General features: G+C 43.5%; 2 protein-coding genes across 2 annotated transcripts; one reads left to right on the top strand and one right to left on the bottom strand.

Moving 5' to 3' along the window:
- Positions 1-65: 65 nt before the first annotated feature.
- On the bottom strand, positions 66-4,115 carry dda1 (DET1 and DDB1 associated 1). Its single transcript, XM_055943731.1, has 5 exons — positions 3,726-4,115; positions 3,027-3,107; positions 2,880-2,931; positions 2,666-2,727; positions 66-2,446 (listed from the first exon to the last, which is right to left on the bottom strand). Exons 1-5 carry the CDS (start codon positions 3,732-3,734, stop codon positions 2,342-2,344), a joined length of 309 nt encoding a protein of 102 aa, XP_055799706.1. The 5' UTR covers positions 3,735-4,115; the 3' UTR covers positions 66-2,341.
- Positions 4,116-4,278: 163 nt separating this feature from the next.
- On the top strand, positions 4,279-20,211 carry abhd8b (abhydrolase domain containing 8b). The gene is made up of 5 exons (XM_055943730.1): positions 4,279-4,379; positions 12,360-13,154; positions 14,120-14,290; positions 19,526-19,742; positions 19,889-20,211. The coding sequence occupies exons 1-5, from the start codon at positions 4,306-4,308 to the stop codon at positions 20,117-20,119; spliced, it is 1,488 nt and encodes a 495-aa protein (XP_055799705.1). The 5' UTR covers positions 4,279-4,305; the 3' UTR covers positions 20,120-20,211.
- The last annotated feature ends 3,311 nt before the right edge of the window (positions 20,212-23,522 follow it).

The raw sequence follows: 23,522 nt of genomic DNA, 5'->3' as shown, positions 1-23,522 counted from the left end.
CACACAATATAAAAGTGTGAAACAAATTTACAATTTACATTGTTTCAATAACATGACAACGGACATTACTTTTTAATCACTGCTTTTATTGGAGCGAAGCTGAAAATAGGTTTTACCTAATATACAATAAAACAGGGTGAGGCATAGAGTGGATATTCAGAACAGTCTAGTCTAGCAGAAGCATAGAGTGGATATTCAGAACAGTCTAGTCTAGCAGAAGCATAGAGTGGATAGTTAGAACAGTCTAGTCTAGCAGAAGCATAGAGTGGATATTCAGAACAGTCTAGTCTAGCAGAAGCATAGAGTGGATATTCAGAACAGTCTAGTTTAGCAGAAGCATAGAGTGGATATTCAGAACAGTCTAGTCTAGCAGAAGCATAGAGTGGATAGTCAGAACAGTCTAGTCTAGCAGAAGCATAGAGTGGATAGTCAGAACAGTCTAGTCTAGCAGAAGCATAGAGTGGATATTCAGAACAGTCTAGTCTAGCAGAAGCATAGAGTGGATAGTCAGAACAGTCTAGTCTAGCAGAAGCATAGAGTGGATAGTCAGAACAGTCTAGTCTAGCAGAAGCATAGAGTGGATAGTCAGAACAGTCTAGTCTAGCAGAAGCATAGAGTGGATAGTCAGAACAGTCTAGTCTAGCAGAAGCATAGAGTGGATAGTCAGAACAGTCTAGTCTAGCAGAAGCATAGAGTGGATAGTCAGAACAGTCTAGTCTAGCAGAAGCATAGAGTGGATAGTCAGAACAGTCTAGTCTAGTCTAGCAGAAGAGTACAGCATGTCTTTACGCTTCAATGGCAGGTACAGTAGGAAACTCACATCGATTGCAGCATCTGGAGCTGAGGGAAAAATAGACTTGCCGTGACTTTGTTGGGCAGCGTAAACACTAACAAAGATCTTGGGCCTGTTCAGAAGGGTCCTACATAAAAGTGCAAGGAAATGTATAATATAGAGCAGATACTACTCATGTCAGCTCTTTTCATTACATTTCTATCTGCAGCATTCTGAATAAACTCCAGAATTCAGTGTAGTATTGTACAGTAGTACAACACCAGTACAAGCTGAATCTCTGGAACAAGGCAGGATGGCGACTGCACCTTTCTGTTCATGCATTCCATGGCAGTGGTCTGTTACTTATATACCACAGGAGACTGCTGAGGGGAGGACGGCTTATAATAATGCCCGGAACGGAGCAAATGGAATGGTATCAAACAAATAGAAATCATGTGTTTTATGTACTTATACCATTCCACTGATTCCATTCCAGCCATTACCAAGAGCCCATCCTCCCCAATTAAGGTGCCACCAACCTCCCGTGGTACATATCCCTGTATCCTCTTCTCCACACAACCCCCCCCAGGAAGTTGTCAAAAACAGACATGCAAGGCAAGATCACAACCATCAGGTATCAGTGCTTCTCAACATTTACACAAAATACTTATTATAGCCATGTAGCCACATATAGATTTATTTGACAAAAGTCAGATGCAATGTCATTTTCTTTAGAGAAATATAAAGCCTAGATCTTAATATCTAACAGCTGCCACTGGCTATAGTATTTACACAGGTCTTCATACTGAATACAACATTCTCTCGCCACCCCTCATATTGACATAGGCTTCTATTCTTTGCTCTACCTCTGCTATCACTTGGTTGTGCTGGTAAGGTGAGATCTTTACAAACATACATAATGGGTACATCGATTACAGTGTAAACAAATTCCACACAATTCTGGGAAAGTGAGTAGTCAACACCTGGTGACTAAAACAATTTGTCTTGCCATTCTATAATACCCTTTTAAACAGCATACATTGCCAGAAAGCTGCAAACATTCAAACTAAGCTAGTAAGCTGTTGAGTCACTTGTCATGTTATCCCTATTGACCAGTAGGAGGCAATAGATTAAAGAACTCAGTCCTAAAATGTACGGTAAAACAAGCCAGCACAAACTTCAAACACACACAAATTCAGAACAGAATCATGGGAGATAATGCATATTGAACATTAACACAAGTCTGGGAGGTAGTTTCTTCCCCTGTTGTGGTGGCCGGGTTGTGGCAGGCAGCAGTTCACAATCACAATGTATACTTGGGTCTGCAGAAGCAAACTGTGGAAAGGTGTTGCAGTGCCCCCATGAGGCCAAGGCTGGGCAGTGAAGCTGAAAACAACACTGGATCTGACAGGAAGCTTTTTGCAAAAGGTAACAAAAAAAAGAAAAAAAATGTTTTGTCTTTCCCAAACCAGGGCGGACTCTTTCTCAGATTGTTAGTCTTCATGTCTGTCATGGTGGGCCTGTCCGTGTGCTTCCTCCACAGATGCACGCATCCGTACACACACACTCCTAAGAGTCCTCGTTCATCTCTTGGCTATCTGTCCTCGCGATTTTGCGTGGAGGTGCTGGACTCCCTCCCTCTCCTTGCTCCTGTTCCCTCTTCTTCGCTGCGTTCTGTTCAACAGAGAGGGAAAATATAGTACTGTCACTCACTAAACTGAAAGCATGGACACCCTGATTGACAACCTGCTCCACAAAGTTGATGTTCCGTTTAAGAGTGAGCATGCTTCCCAGTGCCCTGGTCTGTGACAGGTTACAACTGTTGCTGCACGACACCTTACATTCACACCTGGATAGCATCTATCTATTCAGTAACCCTCCCATCAACCTCACCTTTTTGTCCCAGTGATGATGAAGGTAGCGCAGGAGGATATTGGTTTTCTCTGTGACAATAACTGGTAAGTAAAAGAGAATTTTAAAACTCAGATTTCACCCCCCCCTCTCAAAACCATAGTTCTATTTCTAGCAGTATATTTTTCCCAAGAAAAGCTAAATAAATAAAATGTCCATGAAGTCTGTCCTCTCGACTAAGAATGGAGGTACTTACTCTGTTCTGAGGGGTACTCACGTGTCGGGAGGTACACGGACGGTCTTCGGTTCTGTAAACAGTAATTCATAGAGATTCAGATGGAGCAAGACTTATGCTCATCTCTTTCACTTTTACATGGAAAATGTTCTAATAGTCGGCACTCACCGATGCTTTACACACAGAGTCTGCATGGAACCGACTGAAGTTGCTCTTGTTGTAAACTGGGAGACCCTTTAAGAAATCCGCCTTTGGAAAGAGAAAAGTATTCGGTTTGTGTTGTATGGGAAAAGGTGTAGGCTGAACCCAAACAGACAATTTTGCAGAGCATCTTCCATCCTGTAGCTCAGGGGTGACCAAGCCTCTTGCCCTGCAGGATGTCTAGGTTGACCTCTAGCTAAATATGAAGGATGCTCTATATCCCATTTGACAGCGTTTGGTTTAAACTAGACAAAGTGAGAAGCAAAAAACACTAACGTTCTGGAATACGTGTCCTCCAAGTCACCATGACATGGGTGGGGTACACCCCTGCCCTGCTCGAAACGGGGGGTTGATGCCATGGGTGGCTGACACTGGGCGTTCCCTGTCTGTCTGTTTGGTGGATTCTTTCTGGCTATTCTTTTTGGCTAGCTAAGATACAAGCTAGCCAAGTATTCAATGGAAACATGAATGTTACCAAGAAGACAGATAGCAAGCTAGATAACTAATTGAGATCATACGATTAAACAACTCAGATGAACAGCCACATGATAAGACCATGCATGACATTAGCTAGCATTAAGCTAACTAGCCAAGCTGCCATAACTAAGTTGTCAAGCTAGCTGCCTGCCTTCTCTTCACAAAATGTTTTGCCGTTAAGTTAGCTACCTTATCCATGGTTTTCCCTTTTTAGTGTCCCACGACGAGACGCCGACTGATATCTTGCAGATGGATGGATAATATGGCAGGTAACGTTATCTAGCCAAAGCTAACTGTTTTGGCGAGCTAACAGTCGTTAGCTGGATAGTTAGCTAACTAGTTGCTCTCAAGCCTAGCCAACGTTTATGAAATCCTCCACATTCAGTTGTTATTGGAATCACGCTGTTGTAAACAGTCTTGGGTCCAATTACACCACCTATAATCATTAAACACACCGCATAAAGTAAAGTGAGGCTCATGGCCATAAATACATGTAAACTGCTTTGCTTCGTGGCTAACTCTTTAGCATGATGGTAGCATAAACGCTGCATACAGCTACAACCCTAGCATAACCATTGGCTATTAACCTATCCCATGTGATCTAAGACCACGATATATCGTATCGTAATTGGACAGAAAGCTGTCAATCATTTTTTTTTTCCCCACCCAAAAACTTGCGATAGGTTGACAGATAATAGCAGGGAAGAATGGGAGTGATGCATCCAGTCGATTCCTTTCTCTCATTGATCTATTCTAACGTATATATGGAATGTGCTTTAACCCGTCCAGTTCTTTCTCACTAGTGCAAAGATACTGGACCTTAATGAGACATGGGTTTGCTTTGTAAGTAACCGCTCTCTATTGGCACTCTGCTTCACTGCTATTGTGTAAAGGCCATGGGAAATCCTACTTTTAATTACACATGTAGGTTAATAAACATGGTATACAGCTATCCCATAATACCGTTTAAATAAATTGATGTAGGGCCTATAACATGCAATTGCAGCAAATGTATACACTTTATTTGAGACTTATGTAGCTGCTCAGTCTGTGATCATTTCTGTGGTAGGCCTATGTGTGAAACATGGCTCTGAATTGGCCGTTACCAGGGCATCATACTTCTGTCTCTGAGTGACTGCTGGTTTATGGAAGTCTGCCTGGTCTTGCCTTTTTGGCACCTGGATCCCCTGGTAACTGTTCCTTAGCAACAAACCCAATAGCAACTGCATCAGCCACAGTTGCCAGCTAGAGGAGGATGAGGAGAGAGGAAGATGGGCGGTATTATGATTATGGAAACATGTAACATTTTCCCTATACACTTGTTTGGAAACCAATGGGATTTATTGGCTCTATCAGTTACAATTTCAAATGTGTTCCAGTGTAAATGGAAACAGCTAAGCAGTTTTTACTGAAATTGTACTTTTAAGGGACTGTTTATCAGGGACTGTTTACCCCTGTATCAGTTGTGTGTCATCTAGGAGGTGAACAAAGTGTCACACATTGTTCCCAATGTATCATGTATAGGGTGCCATCTCCATGGAGACAGCTGGGTTGGTTCATTCACAGTGCAGCGCTGTAGGGAGAATGTGACCTAGAAATTGATGTTAGACCTACACTTAATTATATGCGTCTTGCAGAGGTATATTTTGGAAGAGTTCTGGTCGCAAAGTATGCTGCATATTCCAATATGTATTAAAGATTTTCTCTCGTTAGTATCAACGGGGGCTACATGTTATTGGTCGGCTGGTGGTGGCACTGTTGTGTCTAGAGCTGGTTCTCTTTCACGTCAATCAAGCGGTAGGGGGCAGCTCCATAATGCGGATACAGGACGAGGGTATGGATCAGTTGGACAAGCGTGAACTGTGCGCTTTATAGATAAAATCTTGCACATGTAGACACCTGGCGTGCGCGTCTACTATGCGTCCACGGGCACGTTCAAGATGCAATGGAATTGATAAACGCGCCTTTCTTTTAAATTGCAGTAGCCATGTAAACTAGCGGGTGAGAATGTTGAGAACAGTGCTGCAGACTCAAATTAGATTAGTTTATTGGATTGGCTGCAACAGATTATAGAGCTCCTGTTTCGAAGACGCAGTATAAGAGAAAGAAGCGTATTGTCTAATAATTGTACCCCTGTGGACGTCGACAAATATAAGGTAAGATTCTTCGTTTTTGAGAAACAGGAATGTATGGGTATGAAGCTTGCTGTATGATTATGATGGCATGTTGTGTTAACAGAAGATTAAAAAGGAACACGCACCGTTGAAATTGGCAGATCTGCTAAACCAATTGCGTAACACATTCTCAGAATTGAATTAGCATAAATCAAATACCAAAATGGGATGTGATATGACGTGTGTAAAGTGCCATGGCTGATCTAATGTATCTTGCAAACTGGTGAACAAAAGCTGATAAGCATGCTGGCATTCGCTGTGTATTTGTCGCATCAGACGCTCGTTCAGTTTCCCATTCACGCAGTCCGCAGTCTGCGCACGCTCGGTTGTTCTCCATTCTATGGAATGGAGTCCTAGAAAATTGAATAGTAGTAAAGGCAAAAAATAGTTCTTTGCACACCCCTATTGCATGATATTTCCTGAGATAATATTGTACATTCCTGGTTGAGATTTTCAAAATAAGCTTGGATGTTAAATATTTAATGTAATTTTTTATAATAATTATATAACTAGATGATAAATACATAGTCATTAATATAATGTTCCAGACTACCTTTAGGGTGTCTTTTGTGTTTAATGTCACACCAACTGTATTTGATTGGTTTTATGACCTACTTTTTTTGGATGATTTGTTTCCAAGACAAAGCTCCTATCCTATAGATTGTTTTGAAGATGTCAACCAGCGATAGGTCAAGTGAAGTGTTGCTTTGTATTGATTGGACCCTCCAGCTGACACCAGTCCATTGGAGGACAAGGAACAAATTCTCAGCAGCATTTAGAAATTTGTGTGTTTTTAGTACCAAATAGACTTCTCTCTTGGTTGGTCAACTTGGCCTCGCCTCTGGTTTAGTACAGAACCTATTGCTTACGATATACATGAATTTACAGCCTGAACACCAGATTTGAGCATCTTATTTAATACCAGTCTATTGCACCAAACTACAAGGTGTGGTTAAGAAAGTGGTCAGAAAATGGGATAATGATACCAGTGAGACCTTACAGGGCCGCTTTGACTCTGCCGGCGGGCCGCTTTGACTCTGCCGACGGGCCGCTTTGACTCTGCCGACGGGCCGCTTTGACTCTGCCGACGGGCCGCTTTGACTCTGCCGGCGGGCCGCTTTGACTCTGCCGGCGGGCCGCTTTGACTCTGCCGGCGGGCCGCTTTGACTCTGCCGGCGGGCCGCTTTGACTCTGCCGACGGGCCGCTTTGACTCTGCCGGCGGGCCTCTTTGACTCTGCAGGCAGGAGTGTGTTCAGAGGGAGCGAGCCTTGAGGAAGCCACTGAAGCTGTATTCATTTCTGTGAGATGATTGTTCCTTCCAAAACGGTTCACTTATTTTCTAACAACAAACCCTGGACCACAAAGGACCTGAAAACAACTTTAAATGAAAATAATATAGCATTTACCACTGGCAACAAGGTTGAGGGTAAACTAATTCAATCCAAATTAAAAATGCAGATGAAACAGGCTACAAGAGTGTACAAGGAGAAGAAGGAAAGGCTCTTTCAGGAAGGTAAAGATGCTTCGAGGGGTGTGAAAACACTGGCAGCCCTTAATAACACCCAAACTCTCCCCTTCTCCCCCCCAGAAAAGACTGTGTTGACCTGCAGAGAATCTTAACAGTTTTTATTGTAGATTTGACCAACATGACTTTACAATTGAAAGGGAAAAGCTGATCTCTGACCTCTCTAACATGTCTCACACAAGTGTTCAGCTCCAACCAAAAGATGGTGAAGCTATGTTTAAAAGGACAAAACAACGAAAAGCACCCGGGTCAGACAACAACGAAAAGCACCCAGGTCAGACAACAACGAAAAGCACCCGGGTCAGACAACAACGAAAAGCACCCGGGTCAGACAACGTCAGCGTTCACCTACTTAATGTGTAACTCTGTGTTGTTGCACTGCTTTGCTTTATCTTGGCCAGGTCGCAGTTGTAAATGAGAACTTGTTCTCAACTGGCCTACCTGGTTAAGTAAAGGTGAAATTAAAAAAAGGATGTGTGCCATAAACAACTGGCAGGTGTTTTCTGTGAGCTCTTTAACCGCTCTCTGGCAGAACATTCCATCCCAATGATATGGAAATCGTCCACCATAAGCCCAGCACCTAGAAAGAGCAACCCCTGATGCAACAATGACTACTGCCCTGTAGCTTTAACCTTTTAGTGGTGACGAGCGTTGAAAGGCTGGTTCTTCCCCAGCTACTAAAGGAAGTATGCTCCTACACAGGCCTGCTTCTGTTCTAGATGCATGGTGTTTCTGTACAGGAAAAGTGGCATCCTTGATAACAAGGTGTTGATAGATCCAACTTCTGAGTATGCTGCCACGTTCACGTGCCAGTCAGAACTAGGAAACTCAGAAATTTGCCACTTGCTAACTGGTTGAACGCGGCACGTCTATAACTACAACCATTTAGCAAGTCGGAAATTTCTAAGTTCCAAATAGCACTTGAACACGACAGATCCAACTTCTGAGGATGCTATCAACACCTTGATATCAAGAATGCCAACGTTGCTGTACAGAAATACAATGTATCTTGCCGAACAGAAGGAAAGCCTGAAGTCACACCTGTTAGAAGGAGAGGGATTGTTGTTCATGTCTGTTGACCCTTAGCAGGCCTGAGACTGTCAACACTCTGAGGCCATAGTGACTTCTAATCCATCTGATGATGTATGGGCTTTCGTGGGCACCAATCCCTACGCAGGGATGACTACCCTTTGGTCTGAGCTTATGCAACACTGTCTTAACTACGCCATTGGCAGGAATGCTGTGTGTTGCTACTGCTAGCCTTGCAGATATTACTGGCCAATTTGTAGGGGTGACAACATAAGCATATCACTGATAGACCAAACTGAGATTTTGACCCAATTGCTGACTCGGAAGGAAATTGTCTGGAGTTGCCAAAAAGCGTTTGCTCTTGTTCCTCAGTGGGTAGACAGTGGGGTGATTTGAATGTGTACAATAAGAATGTGTGATTTTTGCTATTTGTGGCCAGTTTCATGCATGTTATGCTGGGTACATTATAAATAACAGAATTATTGGCCAAGACAGTGGGCGGCAATTTCTCTGAACACTCGTTGCTGTAATCGTATTATTCAGATAAGACCACGTGAATGATGTCAACATCAGCAAAATGAATTAAATCGGGAACAGATCCACAGAGTAGGAGTGATTTGAAAAAAAAAGAAAATAATTGTGTGCCAAACCACAAAACAGCCCACAGTTGCAGTTTGTGAGATTAATGTAAGAGTGATTTGTCATTTAGAGTTTTGTGACGAGACATATCTGAGGGGGTCTCAGGCACCACTGGAATTCTGAATAATATTAAAGTCATAGTATCTCTATCGCCAGTTAGTATCTCTATCGCCAGTTAGTATCTCTATCGCCAGTTAGTATCTCTATCGCCAGTTAGTATCTCTATCGCCAGTTAGTATCTCTATCGCCAGTTAGTATCTCTATCGCCAGTTAGTATGAACACTGAGGGAGACTGCTAGGAAAAGGAGGTGTGGTTTAAAGACAGTCTTATAGGCAGGAGGACGCTATGTTAATCTACAGTGCCTTCAGAAAGTATTCTTGGGGGGGGGGGGGGGGGTGTTAAAGTCTGATTTGAACATGGATTACATTGAAACAAAAAAATAATAATCATTGGCCTATACACAATACTTCAGGATGTCAAAGTGGAAGGATGTTTTTTGAAATTTTAACAAAATAATTCAAAGTAAAAGCTGTAATGTCTTGAGTTAATAACTATTCAACCCCTTTGTTATGGCAAGAATAAATGCGTTCAGTAGTAAAAAAGTCACAATTTTTTCTTTATTTAACCAGGTAGACTAGTTAAGAACAAGTTCTCATTTGCAACTGCGACCTGGCCAAGATAAAGCAAAGCAGTTCGACACATACAACAACACAGAGTTACTCATGGAATAAACAAACATACAATAATAAGTTGCATGGATTCACTTTGTGTGCAATAATAGAGTTTAACATGATTTTTTAATGACTACCTCCTCTCTGAACCCCACACATACAATGATCTATAAGGTCCCTCAGTCGACCAGTGAATTTCAAATACAGATTCAACCAGACCAGGGAGGTTTTCCAATGCCTCACAAAGAAGGACACCTATTGGTAGAATATGGGTAAAATAAAATAAAAAGCAGACATTGAATATCCCTTTGAGCATGGTGAAGTTATTATTTACACTTTGGATGGTGTATCAATACACCCAGTCAATGCAAAGATACAGGCATCCTTCTTAACTCAGTTGCCCGTTAGGAAGGAAACCGCGCAGTGATTTCACCATGAGGCCAATGGTGACTTTAAAACAGTTTAATGGTTGTGGTTATCAGGATAAGGTAAGACCCAGATGCAGACCGTGTCGAAGTAACAATGTTTATTACAGCAACAGAGGCAAAGGTACAGCACGGCAGGCAGGCTCAGGGGCAGGCAAAGTGGTCGGCGGGTGGTTTCAGCATCAGCAGAGGCAGGAGTCAAAAACCAGGAGGGAGAGAAAAAGAGAGTCTGGGAAAAGACAGGAGCTGACAGGACAAACGCTGGTAATCTTGACAAACAAGATGAACTGGCAACAGACAAACAGAAAACACTGGTATAAGTACACTGGGGAAGACGGGCGACACCTGGAAGGAGGGGTGGAGACAAGCACAAAGACAGGTGAAACAGATCAGGGTGTGACAGTGGTAGGAGAAAACTGAGGATGGATCAACAACATTGTAGTTACTCCACAATACTAACCTAATTGACAGACTGAAAAGAAGGAAGCCTGTACGGAATAAAAATATTCCAAAACATGCATCCTGTTTACAAACAAGGCACTAAAGTCATACTGCAAAAAAAATTGGCAACGCAATTAACCTTTTGTCCTGAATACAAAGCGTTATGTTTGGGGCAAATCCAATACAACACATTACTTAGTACCACTCTCCATATTTTCAAGCATTGTGGTGGCTGCATCATGTTATGGGTGTGCTTGTAATTGGTAAGGACTGGGTAGTTTTTCAGGATAAAAAATAAACGGAATGGAGCTAAGCATAGGCAGAATCCTAGAGGAAAACCTGTTTCATTCTGCTTTCCACTAGACAGTGAGAGATGAAGGACAAAAACCTAAAACACAAGGCCAAATCTACACTGGAGTTGCTTACCAAGATGACAGTGAATGTTCCTGAGTGGCCGAGTTACAGTTTTGACTTAAATCTACTAGAACATCCATGGCAAGACCTGAAAATTGTTGTCTAGCATTGATCAACAACCAATTTGACAGAGCTTGAAGAATTTAGAATATAGTGGGCAGATAGTGGGCAAATTCCACACCAGACGATCCAGGTATGGAAGCTCTTAGAGACTTACCCAGAAAGACTCGCATCTGTAATCACTGCTTCTACAAAGTATTGACTCAGGAGTGTGAATATTTATGTAAATTAGATATTTATGTATTTTATTTCAATAAATGTGCAACAATTGAGAAAAAAAATCTATTTAATCCATTTTGAATTCAGGCTGTAACACAACAAAATGTGGACATGACTACTTATTAACAGTAAGGTGTATGGTCTGTGATATATAATAAGCTATTATATATGTACTCGTGTATATAATAATTTATTACGTCTTAAACACAGTACAGGTGTTTATGTTCTGGCCTTTCCGAACATACACTGAGAGAAAACGGAGGGCAACACCACAGTAGTCAAGGCCAGGGACACGTTTGCTAGCAAGGCAAACCTTCTCCCGGATTTAGGATGTTCAAACCTGATGTGTCAGACATCAAGGCCTGCAGATATCACAAAACACACAGCACTGTGTGGGAAGTGGAAGTATGCAAAAAAGAGAGGGAAAAAGAGAGGAGAGGAATGATATGCGAAATGTTTTACTATAATCCTCCTTATCCAACCACAGTAACCAGTAGGGCTGAGGTTGAACGGTCTGTATTTGCACAAAGAGCATACCCACTGGGCATAGACGTCTAGTTTGGATTCACATTTGGTTGAGTTGTCAACTAACGTGAATTCAACTTGAAATCTACAAATAATTTCACCATGTCATTGGATTTAGGTTAAAAGTTGGGTGAAAATACCGACGTGTACGTGACGTGCATGTAATCTTCGCTTCATTCAGAGTATTCCCACTCCCCAAAAAACATTTTCCATAATCCGATTCTAACAGCCCGAAAATGATTCTGGAAGACACAGAGTGTACCCATTGTCACACTGTAGCCGGCTTTAACTCAGCCATGGGCTACTACTGTACCTTTTTATATGAATACCCATAAGGCCTTGCTAGAGGAAGAAGCTTCATATAAGAGCCTATAATAAGCCACGTCTGAAGGAAGATTGACACCGACGTGTCTATGTAGTCACTCTTCCATCGCTGAGATATTGTGTTCATTATTCTGTGGTACTTATACTAACCTTGCCTCTGAAGGCTTTAGAATAGGGATTATCTTACTGCCCTGTGTTTGTGTGTGCATGCTGTGAGTGGGTTTGTGAGCATATGTGTGTGTGTGTGTGTAGTAAAACAGCAGACATTTTTATTATTATTACCCACATGAGTCATATGCAATAGATGTTTATGTGTGTGTTTTTGTCTGTGTGTGTGTCTGTGCATGCGTGTGTCGGTGTGTGTTTCCCTCCAAGGGCAGCCATGTTGACCACCTTAATGGACGGCCTCCTCTGCTGCCTGACAGGGAAGTCGGCCAACGTCGTGGTTCCCATAGAAACCTCGGAAGCCGCCGACGGCTACGAGTTCGTGGAGGTCAAACCTGGTCGTGTCTTGAGGGTCCGACACATCATCCCGGAGCGGGAGGTGGTGGACGAGCCCAGGGGTCCGGGGGGAAGCGTCCACCGTAAGAGGAAGATCACAGTGTACCGTAATGGACAGCTACTGATAGAGGACCTGGGCAACGAGGCGAGACAGGAGCTGTTACACGCTCAGAACGGAGACACACAACCCAACTGTACCGTGGAGGTGGAGCTCGCAGACCCATCGTCCAATCCAACTGTCACCTCTGACCCCAAAGCGGACAAGACAGGGTCAGTGATTGGAACAGGGGGAGCGGCGACATCTCCATCCCCGACCCTCGGATCAGCTCCAGATCTGACCCAGCAGCCCCGGAAGCGGCGGCGGAAGCCCAAGCGCACAGTGGTGATTGACAGCGAGAGGAAGATCACGTCGTGTAAGGGGACGCACGCAGATGTGGCAGTGTTCTTCGTGCACGGCGTGGGCGGTTCCCTCGACATCTGGGGCAGCCAGCTGGACTTCTTCTCCCGTCTGGGCTATGAGGTCATCGCGCCTGACCTGGCGGGTCACGGGGCGAGCTCTGCACCTCAGATCGCGGCAGCGTACACGTTCTACGCCCTGGCTGAGGACATGAGGGCCATCTTTAAGAGATATGCACGGAAGAGGAACATCCTCATTGGACACTCCTATGGGTGAGAAGACTGAAGTGTGTTAGCTACAGACACTACATAAGGAACGCTACATAATGAACGCCACATAATGAACGCCACATAATGAACGCTACATCATGAACGCTACATCATGAACGCTACATCATGAACGCCACATCATGAACGCTACATCATGAACGCCACATCATGAACGCTACATCATGAACGCCACATCATGAACGCCACATCATGAACGCCACATCATGAACGCTACATCATGAACGCTACATAATGAACGGCCACATCATGAACCGCCACATCATGAACGCCACATAATGAACGCTACATCATGAACGCTACATCATGAACGCCACATCATGAACGCTACATCATGAACGCCACATCATGAACGCCACATCATGAACGCCACATCATGAACGCCACATAATGAACGGCCACATAATGAACGGCCACATAATGAACGGCCACATCATGAACGCCACATCATGAACGCCACATCATGAACGCCACATCATGAACGCCACATCATGAACGCTACATAATGAACCGCCACATAATGAACGCTACATCATGAACGCCACATCATGAACGCCACGTAATGAACCGCCACGTAATGAACCACCACGTAATGAATGCTACGTAATGAACCGCCACGTAATGAACCGCCACGTAATGAACCGCCACGTAATGAACCGCCACATAATGAACCGCCACATAATGAACCGGTACATAATGAACCGCCACATAATGAACGGCCACATAATAAACGGCCACATAATAAACGGCCACATAATAAACGGCCACATAATGAACCGCCACATAATGAACCGCCACATAATGAACCGCCACGTAATGAACCGCCACATAATGAACCGCCACGTAATGAACCGCCACATAATGAACGCTACATAATGAACCTCTGTCTTTTGATCTCCCAGAATGATATCTGATTACCCTTTCTCTTTCCTCTCTCTCTCTGTCTGTAGTGTGTCGTTCTGTACGTTCCTGGCCCATGAGTACCCAGACCAGGTCCACAAGGTAGTGATGATAAACGGAGGAGGTCCCACAGCGCTGGAGCCCAGCCTCTGTTCCATCTTCAACCTACCCACCTGTGTGCTGCACTGCCTGTCCCCCTGCCTGGCCTGGAGCTTCCTCAAGTAACAAACAGTGTGCCTGTGCCTTCCCTCCCAGTCATTCTCATTCCATTCACCCGGCTCAATGCTACATGATACTTTTTGCCCTATACACATCATGAGGTTGCTACAACCTAGGATACAAATGAAAGTTTATAATGTAGGTGCACAGGTCGAGAGACAAATTGGAGCAATTAAGGTGACAGACAGTGACACACTTTTGCCTTCATCTAGCTGATCTGGGGTGTAATCTTTAGTCCAAACAGTTGCAAAATGATTTGCAAATAAAATTATTCAGTTAGGTCCCTCCCTATTTCGTTCCTTTTCAATATTTTTTTTGCTACAGAATCTGCGGAATGGCCTCCCCAGTGGCACAGTGGTCTAAGGCACTGCATCGCATCGCAGTGCTAGCTGTGCCATTAGAGATCCTGGTTCCAGTCCAGGCTCTGTCTCAGTGGTCTAAGGCACTGCATCGCAGTGCTAGCTGTGCTACTAGAGATCCTGGTTCCAGTCCAGGCTCTGTCGCAGCCGGCCGTGACCAGGAGACCCATGGGGCAGCGGACAATTGGCCCAGCGCCATCCGGGTTAAGGGAGGGTTTGGCTGGCAGGGATGTCCTTGTCCCATCGCGACTCCTGTGGCAGGCCGGGCGCAATGCCATATGGGAGTTGCAGTGATGGGACAAGACTAATTACCAATTGGATACCACGAAATTGGGGAGAAAAAAGGATAAACAAAAATATTATATAAAAAAATGATGAATCTGCGGAATGAATGCACCTCTGATCACACACAGTTCACGTTCTTAGCAACCACATACAGCATCATCACATCCACCTGCTCTCACCTTTTCCCTTCGCTTGTGGACTTCAGTGCATAATATAACAGTTGTCTGTGATCAGGCGCAAAAACCTCTCCAAGCCAAACCGTCATACCATATCCACTAACCCTGGGCTGACAACTTTTGAAGAAATCTTGGAGTGAGATTTGCTATGTGAATTTCATTGACCCCTGGCACAACCCCTAGACGGAGGTCTGGGGTCCTACCCCGGGAAAACACTAGTTTTAAAGCTCATTTCCGTATTTTGACATGTCTTAGGCCTATGACCAGGGTGGAGAAAAAAAAGAAATTCAATCTTTGTTTCCCAAGTGCTGGATGTTTAAAAATGTTCTAGTTATAACAATTCATTTCTCAAAATCACCCAGCCTTCAAGACAAATCTAATGGATCGATATTCAGGTGGTTTATGCCTACTAGTTGCCATCATCTTGTGATCAAAATGTGATGTGTTTATGAGTTGTGAGTCCCCCTACCATCTCTGCCTAGCATGTGCACAATACTGAAATGTCAACAATGATATTTTGTATGTCTTATTCAAAACTGCCCATGAATATCTGCTAAAATACATATCCTCATATAATTCATTTTCAAAGACACATGTTGGCATATCAGATTTCAAATATGTGAGTACACTGGCAAAATTGGGAAGAAGTGGATTAACAGTAATGTTCTTGCTGACAAGCACACTAATTACCTTGTATTGTATTGTATATATTGTAGGCCATTATTAAGGATGGGAATTCTACTGATCACACTAAATCAAGTAAATAGATAATAAAATCTTCTTTAGACAAGATGACCCTAACCAAATGTTTTCAATATTTATTGCCCCCCCCCTCGAGAATGAAACACTTTTGGGTTCACAATCTGTTTGGCATAATCAATTTCATAATTACACATCAGGTAACCCGACCAAACTTCCCCGATTTTAACATACTGTAGGTCTGTCTGCTGCCTTTTCGTTGTCACAGTCGAAATACCAATCACCAAACAAGGAGACCAATGCAAGTGATGATTAAATGGACTTTAGTACATCCTGTCAAAGGGCTGCATTCTGCAATCGGGACGGGAGTAACAGCAGCCTCATTGATACCATTGTACAGAAAACAGCGCTACCGTGCTGCTATTTTTACAGTTTTATAAACTCAGCGGAGAACGTTCTCTCTCCATTCAGCATTTTAAAGGAGCATTTCTTTCATATGTGCATCCAATCCACTTGATTCCTTACATAACTAGACCTATCATATGATTCCTTACATAACTAGACCTATCATATGATTCCTTACATAACTAGACCTATCATATGATTCCTTACATAACTAGACCTATCATATGATTCCCTACATAACTAGACCTATCATATGATTCCCTACATAACTAGACCTATCATATGATTCCCTACATAACTAGACCTATCATATGATTCCCAACATAACTAGACCTATCATATGATTCCCTACATAACTAGACCTATCATATGATTCCTTACATAACTAGACCTATCATATGATTCCTTACATAACTAGACCTATCATATGATTCCTTACATAACTAGACCTATCATATGATTCCTTACATAACTAGACCTATCCTATGATTCAATGTGCCGCGGTTCACAGTGCTGTGACAAGACAGGACCATGAAACAGGTTCCACTCAGGATGTTACATTGCAGGCTCAGGCGCTCCGATTTCAAAACAACTTGGAGGCAGCGCAGTTAAAAAGTTAACGCGCTGACTTATAAGAAAAATGAGAGCAGCACTTTTCTATGCGGGAGATAAACTATATATACAAAAGTATTTGGACACATCTTCAAATTAGTGGATTCAGCTGTTTCAGCCACACCCGTTGCTGACAGGTGTTTTAAAATCGAGCACACAGTCATGTATTCTCCATAGACAAACATTGGCAGTAGAATGGCCTAACTGAAGTGCTGCCTCGATCTACTGTAAGTGCTGTTATTGGAAACCTCCTAGGATCAACAACGGCTCAGCTGCGAAGTGGTAGGCCACACAAACTCACAGAACAGGACCGCGTAAAAAATAATCTGTCCTTGGTTGCAACACTCACTACCGAGTTCTAAACTGCCTCTGGAAGCAACGTCAGCACGAGAACTGTTTCCATGGCGCCGAACAGCCGCACTCAAGCCTAAGATCACCATGCGCAATCTAGCTTTGGCTGGAGTTGTGTAAAGATCGCAGCCATTGGACTCTGAAACAGTGGAAACGCGTTCTCTGGATTGATAAATCACCCTTCACCATCTGGCAGTCCGACAGATGATTCTGGGTTTGGCAGATGCCAGGAGAACGCTACCTGCCCGAATGTATAGTGGCAACTGTAACATTTAGTGGAGGAGGAATAATGGTTTGGGGCTGTTTTTCATGGTTCGGGCTAGGCCCCCTTAGTACAATGCAATGACATTCTAGACAATTTTGTGCTTCCAACTTTGTGGCACCAGTTTGGGGAAGGCCCTTTCCTGTTTCAGCATGACAATGCCCCCGTGCACAAGGCGAGGTCCGTACAGAAATGGTTTGTTGAGATTGGCGTGGAAGAACTTGACTGGCCTGCACAGAGCCCTGACCTCAACCCCATCGAACACCTTTGGGATGAATTGGAACGCCGACTTCGAGTCAGGCCTAATCGCCCAAAATCGGTGCCTGACCTCACTAATGCTGTTAAGGCTGAATGGAAGCACGTCTCATCAGCAATATTCCAACAGCTAGTGGAGGGTGTTATAGCAGCAAAGGGGGGACCAACTCCATATTAATGATTATGTAATGAGATGTTTGACAAGCAGGTGTCCATATACTTTTGGTCATGTAGTGTAAATAAGAGGTGTGGCATGTGAAGAGGGTCAAATGCATGAGACTTGGCAGCTCTGGCTAACCGCTACATTTTTTTTATCATGTTAACGTTATAGTTAAAACTTCTTCGGGATCGGTGTCCCTTCCACGGGATGGTTGAGCTAACATTGGCTAATGCGATTAGCACGAGGTTGTAAGTAACAAGAACATTTCCCAGGACATAGACATATCTGATATTGGCAGAAAGCTTAAATTCTTGTTAATCTAACTGCTCAGTTCAATTTACAGTAGCTATTACAGTGAAAGAATACCATGCTATTGTTTGAGGAGAGTGCACAGTTTTGAACATGAAAAGTTATTAATAAACAAATTAGGCACATTTGGGCAGTCTTGATACAACATTTTGAACAGAAATGCAATGGTTCATTGGATCAATCTAAAACTTTGCACATACACTGCTGCCATCTAGTGGCCAAAATCGAAATTGCAGCTGGGCTGGAATAATACATTATGGCCTTTCTCTTGTATTTCAAAAATGATGGTACAAAAAAAATAGAAAATACATTTTTTTTTTCTTTTAGATGATCTTTTACCAGATCAATTGTGTTATATTCTCTTATATTCCTTTCACATTTCCACAAACTTCAGTGTTTCCTTTCAAATGGTCCCAAGAATATGCATATCCTTGCTTCAGGGCCTGAGTTACAGGCAGTTAGATTTGGGTATGTCCTTTTTAGGTGAAAATTGAAAAAAAGGGGAGGATCCTTTTAACAAACTAGACCTGATGCGTTAGTAGACCCACAATCCAATCCATGTGTGCAATCACGCAGTACAGTGTACAGCAAGCAGTTACCCCGGTGGCAATACTTTTATAAAACAGAAAGCTTACCTTGTGTTGGATAGCCTTAGCCAGCTATCTAACATAAATAGCATTCCACTGTGTTTGGGTCAGGTTGTTGAGTAGGCTAAATTAGCTGCATTAGCTAGCTAAGTAAGCGAAAGGTAAACTAGGAATAATAAAAAATACAAAAACACTATCTCTCTCTCTCAAAATGTATTTGTTCATAACTGTTCAACTATTGTCTTTCAAAGTGCTAGCTAGCTGTAGCTTATGCTTTCAGTACCAAATTAATTCTCTGATCCTTTGATTGGATGGACAAAATGTCAGCTCATAATGCATGAGCTCTGGTAGGTTGGAGGATGAAAGTTGTTATAATTACTGTGTAAGTCTATGGATAGGGGTGAGAACCATGGTTTTGTATTGAAGTCAATGTAGCAGGGAAAATAGCTGTCCTCCGGCTACACCATGATGCTACCCTACAGAGTGCTGTTGAGGCTACTGTAGACCATTGCAAAATAGTGTGTTTTTATCAGTTATTTGGTGACATATATTTTGTAAAGTTTTATCTTTGAAAAGGATAACTTTTTAAAATGACATTTACCAAGTAGGATGGTCCTCCCCATCCTCCTCTGAGGAGCTTCCTCTGCTCCCAGGCCTACTTCAATACAGTCAAACTTCTGTACAAAAAGCTTTCAGCCTACTGTATGTTGTTCAAGTATGATTTCTTATGCTCCTCCACTCACTCTCTCCTCTCCCTCTCCTCTGCCTCCTCGTCAGGGCTGGGTTTGCCCGTCAGGGTGCGAAGGAGAAGCAGCTGTTGAAAGACAACAATGCCTTCAACGTGTCCTCCTTCGTGCTGCGTGCCATGATGAGTGGTCAGTACTGGCCCGAGGGCGACGAGGTTTATCATGCAGAGATCCCAGTGCCCATCCTGCTGGTGCACGGCATGTACGACAAGTTTGTTCCCATAGAGGAAGATCAACGCATGGCGGAGGTGAGCGGGAAACCTTAACGCAAACTCTAACCCTAACTTTAAACCTAACTCTGAGCCTAGTTTTAAACCCAACTTTAAACCTAACTCTAAGCCTAGCTTTAAAACATAAAACCTGAACCTAATCTAACCTCCCTGTCTCCGCTCAGATACTGTTGCTGGCCTTCCTGAAGATAATCAACGAGGGCAGTCACATGGTGATGATGGAGTGTCCCGAGAGTGTCAACACCCTCCTGCACGAGTTCTTCCTCTGGGAGCCTGAGTCCCCGCCCAAATCTAAACCCCGCCCCGAAGCCGCCACCAAGAGACCTGAAACTGCCAAGATCTCCACCGCATCCAACGGAGGAGCAACGCCAGAAAGCAAAGCCAAGACCAAGTAACCCAGAGGGGGATGGATGTGTGGTATTGACTCCAGTCAAAGCGGACACAGACAGTGGTGTGTACTGCCGACCATTGCTGGTTGTGCTAGGCTATGTCTCCTAAGGTGCAGGGAGCTGGTTTGAACTGGTCTGGGCTGGTTTAAACTGGTCTGAGCAGGTTTGAGGTGGGATTTGAGGAGGTGGAACACCACACACAGGGTCAGACAGGCCCATTTTTGGTCTAGGTCTGAGCCACAACAGAAAGGAAGGACAGGAGGGCTGGCAGGTATGGCCGGACAGAGTGACGTATATGAGGACAACAAGGGGGAGGTCTACTGTATTGGTCCTGGTCCTGTTCTGATTAACTGGTCCCTGGCTGGGACTGGAGACAGGTGGGAGGGAACATTGTTTTTGAAGCTCTGAAGTGGTGCTGAGTTGGAGAGGATGGTCATGGTGAATCTGGGAATGGTATTGGTTTTGTGTGTTGCTGCTTTGTGGTACCGGTACCCAGGTCTAAACTCAGTCCCATGTGATGGCTTGTCAGTTGCCCAACCGCGTGGAAATGTCAGAACATGGGTTGATCAGAGAGGGAAAAATACTGTATTCGATGGGATCACCTAACACAGGAAAAGTTGATAGCCAAGAAGACTGCTTGTTAGGCCCAGATTCAGTCAGTTCCAGCCCTAACCGGCGATAACTGACAACTGCTGCATAGCTGTTTCATTGTTTCTGTTTAGGCGATATGGAACTGTCAAATCTGTGAGCAGCTGCTCTTGTCGTCATTGTCATAAAACCACACCCGTTCTTAAATCCCCCCCTGCATTAGGAGGTTCAGAAGTAACGAGGATTTCTATCAGCCTTAGAGGTGTAGATTACAACACATTCCAGTGTTCCAACTTATAACAGGGCTGCATGGGGTTATTACTAATCTGCCTCGGCACATCCAATGGCCATGTCCACGATAGGTATAACGTCAGGAGCCGCTTGCTGATTCGACAGCTCCAACGTAGTTACACCTCCGACAGGCAGATCTGAATCTAGCCTTTATACTACTCACGCCAACGGGTAGACAGAAACCCCAGAACTAACTTCTGATTCCTTACAGTACTTCTGCACATGGGTGGTTAAATATTATGTATGACGATCTGCTGCTGCTTTTTGAGAGGTAGCCTGCTACACTTCATTCATACAGTATTTAAAAGCACTTCCTCGTCAGAATGATTACAACAGACACGCTAACTATCTTATGCTTTATCTAAAAATGCAGAGTAGCAACTTTGATGGACCGGAGAAAGACCATTGTTTGACTGTCTTACAAAAGTCTCCTTGTGTATTTTATGGGGAAACAAATATGTTTCCTATTGGCTGCAGGTTACCTAGGAAACACACAGGGGCAGATGTGTGTTTTGGACCCCTTTTTAAGAAGGAGAATTGTACTGAATCCTAGCGTTATATTTCTCACCAAAACTATGCTAAACAATTATGATCGTTTGCCTGTTTTCCAGGTAGAAGTGATATAAGCTCTGAAAATGATATTGCTCCACCAAAAACTGCTTACAACCTGAGAATTCTTCAGTGCCACATAGCAAGTCCTCTGTCGTGTAACTAGCATCCCGTTGTGTCTGATACAAACACTGTTATTTCAACACAGTGTATTAAAGACTGTATAGAATCAATCTGTAGCACTGATGATCTGCAGCGCTCTAGAAATGGAAAGGCAACGTCGCCGCCTTCATGGTAAACGCTGCGTATATCGGTTCAATTGGAAATTACCTTTTCAATTTAAGTTGAGCCACAGCGCAGATCTTCAGCGCCGCGGATTGAATTAACCCCCTTACTCTTTAGCCTGGTGTGCACCAGTGGAGGTTGCTGAGGGGAGGACGGCTCATAGTAATGTCTGTAACGGAGCAAATGAAATGGCATCAAACACCTGGAAACCATGGAAACCATGTGTTTTAATACCGTTCCACCAATTCCGCTCCATCCATTACCAAGAGCCCATCCTCCCAAATTAAGGTGCCACCAACCTCCTCTGAATGATGCCCTTCGCCTGTATTCCACAGGACAGGCGGTGTCAGGTTGATCTCCCGTCCAATAAGACTTACTGAAACTATTTGGTTTAACTCTTAGCACTGCAACAGTCCAGTTACTTCAACACGATCACTATCCCATTTCCGTTTGTCGATCCCTGTGATTGTAGCAGTGTGTAAAGCCCTTTGTTACTGTTGGTTATGGAAAAGTCAGTAGCAGTGGAGGCTGCTGAGGGGAGGACGGCCTATAATAATGGCTGGAACAGAGCGAATGGAATGGCATCAAACACCTGGAAACCATGGAAACCATGTGTTTGTTGTATTTAATACCGTTCCACTGATTCCGCTCCAGTCATTACCACGAGCCCGTCCTCCCCAATTAAGGTGCCACCAACCTCCTGTGGTCAGTAGGTCACCCACAAACAACAATATGCATTTTGAAAACATAACACTTAACAGGGCCGTGAGTATACTTTTGATACAATATGCAACTTTTACAAGCAAATAATGATGCTTATATAGGTATTGATGCTGAAAAAATGAGTGAATAGGAGTGAATTAATCAAATTGAGAATTGAGTTCTCGCTAGTCAAATGGGTTTAGCTTATGATCCTCAGTCATGTTCTCAATGGAACATCACTTAGTATTTGAAAAATGAATGGTTCTGAATCTGTGTCAACTATCAGTATCACATTTGTGCCCTTGTGCGTCTTAAATGTGTCACTGTGTTCGCCTTTGATATTGATTTCAGAAATGAAGTGCTGGAAGAATGTTCAGTTCACCAAAAATAAAATATGAGGAATATTATACCGTGCAATCATTTTAAATGTTTTTAAAGCCAGGTGTGTTACAAATATTTTTTCTGTGTTAGAATCACATGCAGTTTCAAGCTACAAGTAGCGAGTATTTGCACTATGTACTGTGCTTAACACTAGAATGAACGAGACATATGCCTTCGATTACGTACCGTGGAAAGCTGACAAGTGGCTGAGGTCTTCTCATCCAAGGAAGTGTCCTGTAATTGGGCGACACCTTGTGTCCGGCCGGAGTATTGCAGTTTGAAGAAACACTGGGTTTATCCACCCTAATACAGCTACATCACATAGATGTCCACGTTAGGAATCAAAACGTATACCATTAAATTCACCAGCAAATCTATAGAACGAAGTGGTTTAAATGGCTTAGGCTACTTGGTTTGAGCCATTTTACAAATTTGCTCTGTCAGTTAGCAGATACTGTTGTCCAACGTGATTTACAATCAACGCTCAGCGCGCCGCAGTATATATTTTCTTCTGATCAAAGCGTCAGGCCAACTGCTCACTGTCTTTTCACAGCAAGAGGAAAGAGGTGGACATGGTGTACAAACAGCCGAGGGGCAGCAGCCTGAATATCTT

Source organism: Salvelinus fontinalis, chromosome 14 (assembly GCF_029448725.1).
Source record: "Salvelinus fontinalis isolate EN_2023a chromosome 14, ASM2944872v1, whole genome shotgun sequence".
Lineage (NCBI taxonomy): Eukaryota > Metazoa > Chordata > Actinopteri > Salmoniformes > Salmonidae > Salvelinus > Salvelinus fontinalis.
Note: the sequence above shows the minus strand (reverse complement) of the source record. Positions and strands in the feature narration are given on the sequence as shown.